General features: G+C 39.9%; 1 protein-coding gene across 1 annotated transcript in view; it reads right to left on the bottom strand.

The window, feature by feature from the left end:
* The window catches only part of LOC123956040 (regulatory factor X associated protein), an 87,956-nt gene extending 75,381 nt beyond the window's left edge, over window positions 1-12,575 (bottom strand). Inside the window, exon 1 of the mRNA XM_046028308.1 lies at window positions 12,524-12,575. Coding sequence (XP_045884264.1) covers window positions 12,524-12,575 — 52 coding nt within the window. The remainder of the gene's footprint in view (window positions 1-12,523) is intronic.
* Window positions 12,576-12,883: the final 308 nt, after the last annotated feature.

Raw genomic sequence — 12,883 nt, 5'->3', positions numbered from 1 at the left:
ATTTCTATTTTTCTATAATTAGGAGAGTAACTAGTTGACTATTAAAAATAGTAAAATAGAAAATATTCTGGAAGCTTCTTTAGCAAGTGGTATTTTAGAATCTGAGAGATACTTTAACAAATGCAATAGATGTGGTTCTGAAGTTTTACGTAAAATACCGTTTAAATCACAAATGTCAATTTTCATGATTAGAATTGAAGTGTCGCCTTAATTTTTTCTTTTTTTTTTTTAGATTTTATTTATTTATTTGACAGACAGAGATCACAAGTAGGCAGAGAGGCAGGCACAGAGAGAGGAGGAAGCGGGCTCCCTGCTGAGCAGAGAGCCCTATGCGTGTCTCGATCTCAGGACTCTGGGATCATGACCTGAGCTGAAGGCAGAGGCTTTAACCCACTGAGCCACCCAGGAACCCCTTACCTTAATTTTTAAATGATCTTTAATTAGCAGTGGTTACTCACTTAGCCACTCTGCTCTTTAATTATTAATCTCTCACAACTCTCTATTTTAGTTGTAAACAAGTATTTTAATCTATCCAAAGTGATGTTGTCTAAAATAATACTTCCATAATCTTGTAGTAAAACCAATGGAAATTAAACCCTTTATTTTATCTGCTTTGTAATTTAGATGTCAAAATATTACATTTATATAATAATCACTTTGCTCAAAACCTTTAATGGGACCATCATTGCTGAGATTTGCCTAAATTTAATCAACGTCTTATCCCACCACTTTCCCACAGACCCTTCTATTCAAACATATGAGTGTTTTCATGTCTCCCTCCCCTCCCCACAATTTGCGATACACACTATTCTGTTCCTTCAGCCAGAGACACTTAACCCATATCTTCTCTGGAATAAATCTTATTCTTTCTTCTAGATCCATCTCAGCTCTTTCTCTTGATAGTGACCATTTCAGCTTCAGGTTGGATATTCCCTCCCTTAATCTCACAAACCAGCTATCATCTGGACCTCAGCCATGCTACTATGAAGTGCTTTTTGACAATTTGTATTCATGTCGTTAATAAAGCTGCTCACTCTACCTACTTGTGATCTCTCTCTCTGTCAAATAATACTCTCAGGTATTTCCTGAGACGCCACTATGTGCCACACAGTGGTGTTAGGGCTGAGGGTAGAAGGGTGAGCAAAATCATTTATCTTGATGGACTTTACAGTCTATCTGGAGGGATAACCTTTAAATGACACCAGTTAAAAAAAATCTTACAAATATCTGTATAAAATAACAATCATAATAGATGCAATGAAGGAATGCACAGAGCTAGATATGAAGGATCTCATTTTAGAGAGGAAATAACCCCTACTCTGGTCCCCTACTCTTATAAAATGGTGTTTAAGCTGACAATCAATGACAGGTTGGAGTTTGTTAGGTCAGAGGTCTGAGAAAGCTATTGAAGGTAAAACCAATGGCCAGGGCAAAAGTCTAGAGGCAGGAAAGAACTAGGCTGACTGAGTGATAGGAAAAAGTTATAAACTCCCTGAGGGCATTGCCATCCCTTAAATCTCTTTGTCCTACCACCATGCCTTTTCTGTTCATAGTGGGTTCTTACTTGCCTTTAACATAGTGATGTTGGTTACACTGGCATTTCTTGAACTGGGAATCAGGATATCATTTTCTATTTTGGTATTTTTTTAACCCTGGGAATAAAGAGATATGATACTTTTTAAAAATCCACCCCTTCATCTCTTGACCAGTCACTATTTAGCACAGCAGTGGAATTTCTTAAGAATCCAAAGTAATTACTTCATTGTGTGAAAGCCTAAAGATGATATATATATAGATTTTGTTTAACAGTTTTAAGAAAAGAAAGTTCATTGTTTATAAATGGTTACCAGATAGGATATATTTTTTTTTATCCACCAAATTTTAGCAACAGCATTGTTTTAAAAGGAAGTGAGGAAAAGTACTGAGATTGCTTTTGGAGGTACACCATATGTTCTCCCTGACAGTGACTGTACTAGAAAAGAAAATCCATATTTTTTTGTATTTTCCAAGGCCATCTATAGGAATAGGTCATGTTTAATTAAAACAAACAAACACACCATGAAGTGCCACAATACTACTACTGTATGCTTACTGTTGTTACAATTTATTTATTCCATTATAATTTATTCTTTGAAGAGATTTCTTAAATACTCTGAGTGGCTCAGGAAAAGAAATTCTGCCCAATTTTATAATCAGAGTTCTCACTCAGTCACCCATATTACATTGGACTTCTTGACATGTTTCTTAAACCCTTTGATAATTGCTCTGGGCAGTTAAATAAGAAACTTCCACAATCTCAAAGCAAGGCATCATTTTCTCTTGCCAGTTTCAGTAAGGTTCACTCAGGTAAGAAATCTTTTTGATTTCTGTGTGCCTTCTGAGAAAGAATTCCTAATTCATATTGAAAACTTTAAATGGATTGCTTAGATGGTTTTGCTCATAGAGAAGGAGGCCTTTGATGGATCCAAACATGAGCTTTTTCTCAAGACCTATGAGTTCTGAAAAATTCAAGATGGCTTCAGGTCACAGCCAAGAGTGATAATGAATGGGTTGTGACAATTGCCAGGGTGTTGAGTGCTTTAGGAAGCACAGGAAGGAGCAACAGTTTTACTTGGGGGTCAAGAAGACTTCAAAGAGGAAGCAACATTAAATAAATTTTGAAAGATAAAGTTCATCAGGTGTACAAAGTAGATGAGGGCTGTTCCAAGCAAAGAGAATAAAAGCACAGAAATGAGAAAGAAGTGCTTAAATGATTGCAGTCATTTGGAAAGGCAGTCGTGCAGAGCACATGTGGGATAGGGTAGATTGGGGTAGAAGGTAAGGATGGGAAAGAGCCAGGTCATGAAGGCCTCATTCTTACAGAGCAATCTAAATGTGATCCCTCAGATAATGGGTTCACCAGTCAGGGGAATATGTGTGCTCCAGGGAAATGTGTGCTCCTGCACACATTTTAGAAACATCACTTAGAGTAGAATTGACTTGACTAGAGGAGAGCAAGACTGAAGGCGTGGAAACTAACTAAAAGAATACTGTACAAGTCCATAGTGGAGATGACAGGGACATGAATGAAATAGTGGAAGTGGCAGGAGAAGAATAGAAAATATTAGGAAGTATGGGGCAACTGGGTGGCTCAGTTGGTTAAACGTCTGCCTTTGGCTTAGGTCATGATCTCAGGGTCCTGGGATAGAGACCCACATCGGACTCTTTGCCCAGCAGGGAGTCCAATTTTCCCTCTCCCTCTGCCTGCTACTACCCTTGTTTGTGCTCTCTTTCTGTCAAATAAATAAATAATATATATATTTTAAAGAGTAAACCACAGTGTAGCAGTTGATTAGATACAAAATATGGGGAAGAAGAAGAAGTCTAGAATGGCATTTTTATCCACTTTGCCCTTGATGTGATTCTACATTCCTGTTTCTTAAAATCTTCCATTAGCTTATTCAGTTAACATGTATTGAGGGTCTGTTAGGTGCCAGGTGTCAAACCAAACCATGAAATGTACAAATTCATTTATTTAACAAATATTTCATGGGCACCTGCTCTATGTCAAGCACTGTTCTAGACTCTCAGAATCTAACAATGAAAGAAACTGACAAAATCTTTTGAGACAAGCGAGAAACAAATACACAAAATGGAGGAATAAATGTTTCTCTTTATTAACTTGACTGGCGGCAGGGGAGATGCCTTTTAAAGTAGCTGCATTGAAATGACTAAGCAGAGACAGAATTTTATATTGTTAGAAGAAGTCAGTCTGTGAACAGGTAACAGAAATTCCAAAAATAAAAACCAGAGCAAAGTTTCAAGCATCTTGGCATTCAAATGTTAGCAAAACAGGATATTGGTGATATTTGTGGGCACTTGCAAGAACAAAAAGACTCCAGAAGTTTACCTCAGAAAAGTGTAAGTGATTATTTCTTATTAACATAACATATTTCTTAATAACATATGGTTATTTCTTATAACCATAATATAAAGCAAAGTAGAAGGGAAAAGCCACTCATGAGACCAGGGAAATTCAGTTTTACAAAATACACACTTTCATGTTCTTGCTCTCAGGCAATTTACCTCTAGTGCATAAATAGATCATAAACAAAATAAGTCAGTACATTATATAGTTTTTTAGAAGGTGGTATTTCAGAGAGAAATATCAAGTAGGGAATGCAAATAGGAAAGCTGTGTGTGTGTGTTAAGTGGACTGATCAGGGAAGAACTCACTGAGACAGTGACAGATGCAACTGAGAAGTTGTGCCTGTCTTCAAGAAGCTCAGTGTCCTGGACAAGTCAGACAAGTGCTGTCCCATTGTGAGATGTTCTGTATTAGGAGAATGCACAAGTTGGTATAGGAGCTCATGTATCAGGCACTTAACCCAGTTGAGAAGTGGGGGAATGGTTAAGGAAAGCATCTCAGATGAGATACCACTGTAGCTATCACCTGAAAGTTGAGTTAGAGTGAATTGAGTAAGACAAAGGATATGAAAGATTTCAGTCCAGGAAGAAGAAGCATCATATGCCAAAATGTAAAGGTATGATGGTTTGGAACTTTCAGGGAACTTCCAGTAGCTTAGTATAATTGGACAACAGGTTATGTGTGGAGGAGTAACAGTGAAGAGGAAGGAAGGACTGGAACATGGATGGAGTTCAACATCACAACAAGGCATCTGGATTTCGAACTGAAGGCCTGTGTATATATAATTACTGAAAGATTTTATTTATTTATTTATTTATTTTTAAGATTTTATTTATTTATTTGACAGAGATCACAAGTAGGCAGAGAGGCAGGCAGAGAGAGAGGGGGAAGCAGGCTCCCCACTGAGCAAAGAGCCCGACTTCTGGCTTGATCCCAGGACCCTGGGATCATGACCTGAGCCAAAGTCAGAGGCTTAACCCACTGAGCTACCCAGGCATCCCAATTACTGGAAGATTTTAAAGGTTGAAAGGATTTTAGGCAAACAAGTATTTGTTTTTAGAAAGATCAGGTTAATTGTTAAGTTCAAGATGGATTCGAAGAAACGAGGGAGGAAAAGAATACTGTGGCGTTAGGGACACTAATTTAGAGGTTATTAGTAAGTTCAGGCAAGAAATGAGGATTATTTTAAGAAGTCAGAGCAATGGTAATAGTAGGCACATCCAGGAGCTATTTAGATGAGTTCTGTTGACAGCTCAAACTTTCAGGCCTAAACTCCATCTTCCCAACCTTCCTTCAGGTGCCCAAGGCTAGAAACCCAGACAAACTCTTTCACCTCAAAATCGCAAACCTAAAGAATTGGTCTCCCTGTCGCTGATGTTACTCATGTAGCTGCTCGGGAACCACTGGCTCCTGTAGTTTATGGTGTAAATCTTCCCATTGAGCATGTACTGTGTGCAAGCATTGTGTAGAAGGATAGGGAAATGAGTAAAACATAGTACTCACCCTCTTGAAGTTGAGTGGGAAGGGGAGACAGATGGGCGAGCTGATAAACTCCATGAAGTATATTACCAAGGGTGTAAGACACTGACTAATGGAAAGTAGGTGCTCAGTAAATATTTGTGACTTCAAGGAATAAAAAAAAATGGGCTGTTAGAATATGAAGGAAAGATGCCAAACTATGCTTGGGAAAGCTAGAGAAGGCTTCACAGAGAGAAAGCCATTTGAACTGGGTCTTGAAGAATGAATATGTGGTTGCCAGGCAGTGTAGGATGGCATTCAATTAAGACATGCATAGTCAGCTATGAAATTATTTTTCTTTTTAGAAATCTATTTTCAGTCCACAACTATACTCTGTTACCTAAATTCAGCCTTCTGATTAGTCAGGAAGGAAATGATTTCATTCTGAAGGCAGAGACATAAATAATCACAGAAAACCAAAAATATAAATGCTATTTATTCTGGTTCTTCTGTTAATATATAATTAACATTTAAAATAAAAACCCAGGGGTGCTTGGGTGGCTCAATCATTAAGCATCTGCCTTTCGCTTGGGTTGTGATGCCAGGGTCCTGGGATCAAGCCCCGCGTCCATCAGGCTCCCTGCTCAACGGGGGGCCTGCTTCTCCCTCTCCCACTCCCCCTGCTTGAGTTCTCCTCTCTCACTGTGTCTCTTTCTGTCAAATAAGTAAAATCTTTTAAAAATATAATAAAATAAAAATCCAGGGGCAAACGAATTCTAATATTCAAAATGACTGAGGAAGCAGATTGAGGAGAGGCTAGGGAAGGCCTATGTCTTCTTTAAGTATCTGACAAACAGGACACTAAGAGTTCAACCGAGAATCCCAAATTCCATTTCATTCCACATCAGCCATGTCTTTCCTAGATGAGTCAGAAGTATTAAAACAGGCACTAAATGTTCGTAGCCCTGAAATGGTACCATTTGAAGTCATAGAAATTCTTATAGGCAACATAACCACATGAATTGAGCCCAGGCTAGCAGATGACATAAAAGAGTTGGGGATGACCAAAGATTAGAAGCTTCCACAGCCATAAGCTCCCACATCATTTTTTTCACTTTAGCTTATCACACTTAAAATAGGGCACAAATTCCAAACCAACTGCACCTTTCTGAGAAAGTGGTGAAAACTAGCCAGAGGCAAACATTTCATTTCGTTAACATTGAATGAAGTCCTAAAAGCTTCTCTGAAAGCAGAACCAGTTATAGATTTGCATTTGCTAAAGATGTAATGTCAGAATTGGGTTTGTAGTAAGAATGTTAGTAACTAGTTCTCTAGCTGCTGACATTTAGCCAGAGATACACCATTGTGGCCTCAGAGCTAAAGGACAGGTTCATACTCTACAGTCAAGGCCTCAGTAAGAATTTAGGTCTCCTACTTGCTTTGCTCTTTCCTGAATTATGTAGGGAATACAGAAAGGAATTTAACATGTATTTCCAAAGAAGTCCCAACAAAGAACAATTAAATATACCATCTCCTTTCCAAATACTAAATAGTTTTGACTTTACCACTCACAGGAAGGGTACCCAACTGGTACTGAAAGAGTTGGAGAACTCTCTGGAAGGTGTAGAGCTTACCCTGGCTTTGGAGGGGTGGAGAAGGAGTTGGAAGCAAGTTGGAGGGGGAAGGAAGGCATTCTAACTGGTAGAGAAATGGGGACAAGACATGATAGGCATGGGTCAAAGATGAGAAAGGCCCTGAACAGAAAGAAAGGAGATAGTTCTGTTCAAGAGGAGGGAGCCTTGGAGTGCAGGAGTATAAGTAGTGTAAACATAAGTAGGAATGGAGCCAAATTCTGAAGGTCTTAAAAACTGCACAAAGAAATTAAGACTTAATGTAGTAAGCAATGGGAGCCATTGAACGTTCTTCAACAGGGCCTCAACATGGTAAATTATGCATGTGTTTGGAAGATTGATCTGGCAGCATAGTAGAAAATAAATGAGACATAGAGGAAAGCAGTTTTCAGATTATAGCAGTTTTGGAAATTATTGCAGTTATTCAATTCTAGTTGACCATGTGGTAATAATAAGAATGAGGAGGAAAGGAAGTTAGTTTATTACCTCTCAGGAAAGGAAATTAGTTTGTTATTTCCCATATCCAAATATCACTCCTTGAAAACACTAGTGGTGATGGGGGGAACTGGAGAAAATTGTTTCATTAGGAATCTCAGAGTAATTAAACAAGTTTATCCATTGAACAGTTGGGAAGATAACACAATTCTCCAGTGTTCCATAACCTGCATTTTTAAAAATGTCTGGCTTTGCATTCCTGTCAGTGGAAGCTTAGACAGGGAGCATAGATGCTCGTGCATGTGGAATGCATACTTTCCAAGTCAGAGAAGAAAACTCAAATCCAGAGAGAAATGAGGTAGCTGGCATTTCTGTGACAGAGGGCTACGTCTTACAGAACCTGCTTTTACCTGGGGGCCGGGGTCCCAGTGCTGTGTCAGATGGCATTTGAAGGACATGAATAGAACAGATGAACCCTGCTAAGCAGTATCTAAATTCTCTACAGGTTTACATTTCTTTTGACATAGCCACAGGACTTTAAGCCCATTGTATGGTTATATTTTTAAAAGAGGTTCTTAACATCTTTTCTTCCTATGACCTCTGTCCTTACTTAACACCAAGTTAGAAGAGCAAATATCCACATTTCATTCTTATTTTTATGCACCACTTTTTTAAAATCCATGAACATATCCTATATTATAGCTGTATGAGAATCTTCATCATATTTAAAAATAACTTAATATCTACAATGCTCAATAATCAATTTCTTTTTTTAAGCATAGTATTAAACTATCAACAGTGAAAGGCTTGTGTCATTCATGGTGAAAAACCAAAAGAACGCTATTTTAGCATGCCTACTACAAAATTGTCATTGTTTACCAAAATTCAATTTTGATTGATAGACTGTTTATTTACCTATTTATCTATTTATTTATTTATGGGAGAGAGAGCAAGAACAAGCAGGGGGAGCAGCTACCAGAGGCAGAGGGAGAAGCAGTCTTCCCACTAAGCAAGGATCCTGATGTGGGACTTGATCCCAGGTCTCTGGGATCATGACCTGAGCCAAAGGCAGACACTTAATTGACTGAGCCACCCAGTCATCCCTGATAGACTTTTTTAAAATAAAATTTTCTAACTGAAATTAAGGAACACTGATTATCTATATTTTGATAAACCCTTAATATAATTTCTTTCCTTTTCCCACAAACATCTGAGTATCTCCTCTATTCAAGCAACATACTTATTGTTGGTGATGCCAGCTTTAGAGGAAGAGGTGACATCCCTCGTACAGGGCTGATCTCAGTTATCTGCACTGGATCTTATTTCCTCCTATTTTTCTGGGTTCCCTCAAGGATTAATTAACTAAATCCTTCATTTGGTCATTAAAAAAACATTTCTGAGCCCTCTGCTAGGTCTGGAGTATGCTACTCAGTGGGAGAAAACTGTGTTGGAGGAGGTCATCATGAGGAGGATGTGACCTTTGGTTGCCTGAGAGTTGGACCCAGGTAATCAGAGGACCCTAACCTCTTCACCTGTCCTTGGAGTGTGCATTCCACCTCACTTTGCACTAGATTTGCACTAGATTCTGTTTTAGGGATATAGGCCTTAAGATAATAAGGTGTTTTTGAGACCATCTGGACGATATACATGACTGAATCCAGCTAAGACCTCTGTATAAACTTCTGGTAGGCAGATATGGAGATCTACTTACCTTGCAGCCTCCACAGCAAGAATCCTACATTCCCTTACTGACTTTTTACTGCTTATGAAAACTGCTACCTACCAATCAGGAATGGTCTGCCTCTTTCTTTGGTCTTTCCTTGACCTCCTCGTATGGGGGCCAGTTTGCAAACCAACAAATTACCTGCTTTCTAGTCTATCTTCTGCCCTTCCATCTCAGCAGACTCCTCCTCATCCCATAAGTCAGTTGCCACCCCACCCCCTGCCATGTGCCCCATATGAGACATAAACATCTATGTAGCCCTCCTTGGACATCCTCTTCTACTTTTCAGTCCTTATTCCATGACACTGTGTTCTCCTGTTCCTGTTTTTTGCATTTCAGACAATTCCATCTTAGCCTTTTTGGTGAATTCCTCTTCTTTCTTAAGCAGCGTTTTTATTCTTATTTTGTTTATTTTGTTTTGTTTTCAAACCCAAACTTCAGTCCTCTGCGTTTTCTCTGCTAGATTAGTACCTAATCCCTAAGGATCTCATTCATGCCTTTGGCTCTAAATTTCCCTGAACTCCAGACCCATATTTCTAGCTGTCTTCTCAGAGCAGAGACGTAAAATGGGGATCTCCAAATTCTTAGTGTCTAACCATGCGAATCTCCTTCCCACACTCTTATTTCTAAAAATCCACTCAGTTCCACAGACCTGCCTCATCCTCTAGCTTGTACAGTTCTTATCACATTGCCCTGCAGCAAGTTCCCATCAAGATAATCTTGGAAAGCAGATCTCACTGTCTTTCTGTGAAAGACAGAGCTAATAATCCCAACAATGTGGAGTTACCATGAAGATTAAATGAAATTATATATAACATTTTATATAGTACCTGACTCATAGCAGACATTCAGCATATGTTTTTTTTCTTTTTCTTTCTTCTTCTTCTCTTCCTTTTCCCATCAGACTGTGAGCAACCTGAGGATATGTTCTACACCTGTGTAATTATTTAGTGAATCATAGAGCCTATAAACAAGGACCTAAAAAACAGACCCTATAAATCTGTGTTTAAAAAGCCTTGAGGCTGGGACACCTCTGTGGTTGAGTTGGTTAAAGCATCTGCCTTTAGCTCAGCTCATGATCCCAGGGTCCTGGGACCAAGTTTCACATCAGGCTCCCTGCTCAGTGGGGAGTCTACTTCTCCTTCTGCCCCGCCCTCTGCCACTCATGCTTGTTTGTGCTCTCTCTCACACAAAACTAAATAAAATCTTTTCAAAAAAATAAAAACCTTTGAGGATGCCAATCTTTAAGCCTTTTGTATTCCTACTGTCAGAAGTACAAAGAAGTACAAATTTAGGACAAATTTTATACAGTCATTGCAGTAAATATTCATTAAGGGTTTTATGTAGTGTGTGTTTTCACATGTATTGGGAACAGACCACCTGTATAACCTTTATTAGTGCATTCAGAACACAATGCACAGCCCACATTTCTTACATTCACCAGAGTTCTCAATCTGCCTATTGTATGAGTCAAAGAATTTCTTATCCTTAATTTTAGTGGATTCTTATATTTTCATCAGTTTGCATTACTTCAGATGCCAAGGCATGAATTATTTTTGGTAAAATATCAATGTCCTGTTGGGGAAAAAAATCAGAGCACTGAGCGCTAAGAGCATACTTCCTTCATGAGCAATTATTTGTTGTATTTTAGCATTCACTATGACAGTGTGGACAAGTGTGGCTGAATTGTGACCTCACGCTGAGACAAAATAATGATTCTAGATCCCTGCAGCTTTTAAGCAGGTATTTTCTGATTCTGTAGAGATCTGTCTATTGAGTGTTTTCCTAATTTAATTGTTGTGTGGTGTGTAGTGGTTAATTATGTTCATCTGCTTTGAGCAAATAAGTCTACTCATTTAAGAAGGCAGGTTGTAAGCTGGTGAGTCATAGAGCTTCCTTTGACAAAGAGAAAGTACGTCCAAAAGAGAATTAGTGACAATTGGGGGCACACACAGTCAATAGCAAGGGCATGGAGTGAAGTGTATAATAGTTCTCTAGTCTCAAAAGAAGGTAAAAGGAATAGATCCAAAGCTTTGGGTAGCTTATAGGTCAGAAGTGTAAACACTGAAAAAGGCTACCCTGAGCTTTATTTAGTTAAATGATTTGGACAAATCATTTAAACTTAGATTTTTTTTTCTTGTTTTCACGTGTTTTGTGAGGATTGTGTAGCTTATAAAAAACATGTAAATGTAAATTGTATTTGATTTGTTACTCTAAATTCAGTATGGAAATATTAATGTGCGTGAGGAAAATTTAATTCTATTTTTCTTAGATTATCACTTGTTTATTTGTGGACCCTTGATTGAAGGTTTCTTATATGCTGGGACCAGGGCTGTGAAGATAACCTGCAGCTTTACCTGCAAGGAGCTCTGTATATCATGTGTGAGGGGAGACACATGGACCAACACAGTGATGAATGCTGTGTATTCCAACAAGGGGGGGATAAAAAACCTGGAAGAGATGCCTGACCCCTCCTGGAGGGTTACAGAAGACCCCTGGAGGAACTGACATCTAAGTGAAAAGGTAAAAGATATATATACAGTCACACATCAGGGATGGGGAGAGGAATTGGTGTTTCCAGAAAAAAGGAGCAGCATCTGCAACGATCTGGGGAAGAGAGAGGAGAGTGAGAGATTCATTGATTGAGATTGACTGAGTTGCAGGTCCTTCCTTCCTTCCATATTGAGGGGCCTAGAACATGTCGCCAAGACTGAGTGGGAGGACCTAGAGAGAAGGCCGGGATAGTAAGAGATAAGGAACAGAAGAGCCATGCCTGAAGGCCTTATAACCAGTACAGAAAATTTATCTTTATTCTGAGTTTAATGGAAAGTCACTTAAGAATGATAAATGAAGGGGGAAGACAAGACGGCAGAGAACTAGGAGGAGGCGGCTTTTCAACCTGTACCCTAAAGTGAGCTAATTACCTACCAAAGAACTCTGATCACCCATGAAATCAGCCTGAGATTAGAATTATATATGGCTGGATCTCTATGGGGGCAGAAGACACCAGTGGGCAGGTAAAGCGGAGTGGGAACGTTGGACTGATATCGGAAGATAAACAAAAGGGGGAGAGAGACACCAGAAGCGACCCATTGGAAAGTAATACCCCAATAGGAGAGTGCCCTGAGACTGGGGACGAGCATTAACTTGGAGTCTGGTTGAAAGCACTCAAAAAGAGCAAAGGATCATGGGGGAAATTGTGGGACTCGGGTGGTTAGGGACAGGGACTTAAGTCCCCAGATCCAGGACAGCCACCCCTGGCACTGAGCCAGAGAGAGTGGGGCGAAGAAACCAGGTCTTGGTCCCTGAGCCACAAGCGCGCCCGAGAGTGCATGGGGTGCAGCTCCCATGAGGGGCTGGGAGCCTCACCAGCCGGCAGACCCACAGCCTTTTTGCACTCCCCATGCACGCCCTGCACCATGCTACCGGAGTCTGAATCGCGCCCCACACCATCCCTTGAGAGAGGTGTGTGCAGGCGCCAGCCTGACACTCTTGGACCCGGAAAGTCTGAGCACTCCCAGCCCAGGCCACCGGGAAAATCTCAGTGTGCAATCGCTGCTTGGAACCTCTCTGGCAGTCTGGAGCTGCCCAGACAGCCACTGCTGTCATGGTTTGGGGTACAAGCAGGTCCCCAGGGACCGTGACTGGGAACGTGCTCTGCCAGTGGCCGAGGGGGAACTTATGTGCTCTGGAGCACCCAGAGGGGAACAGACTGAGGCTTCTCTCTGA

Source organism: Meles meles, chromosome 14 (assembly GCF_922984935.1).
Source record: "Meles meles chromosome 14, mMelMel3.1 paternal haplotype, whole genome shotgun sequence".
In the NCBI taxonomy this organism is placed as follows: domain Eukaryota; kingdom Metazoa; phylum Chordata; class Mammalia; order Carnivora; family Mustelidae; genus Meles; species Meles meles.
The sequence above is the reverse complement of the archived record's forward strand: the minus strand, read 5'-3'. Positions and strand labels throughout refer to the sequence as shown.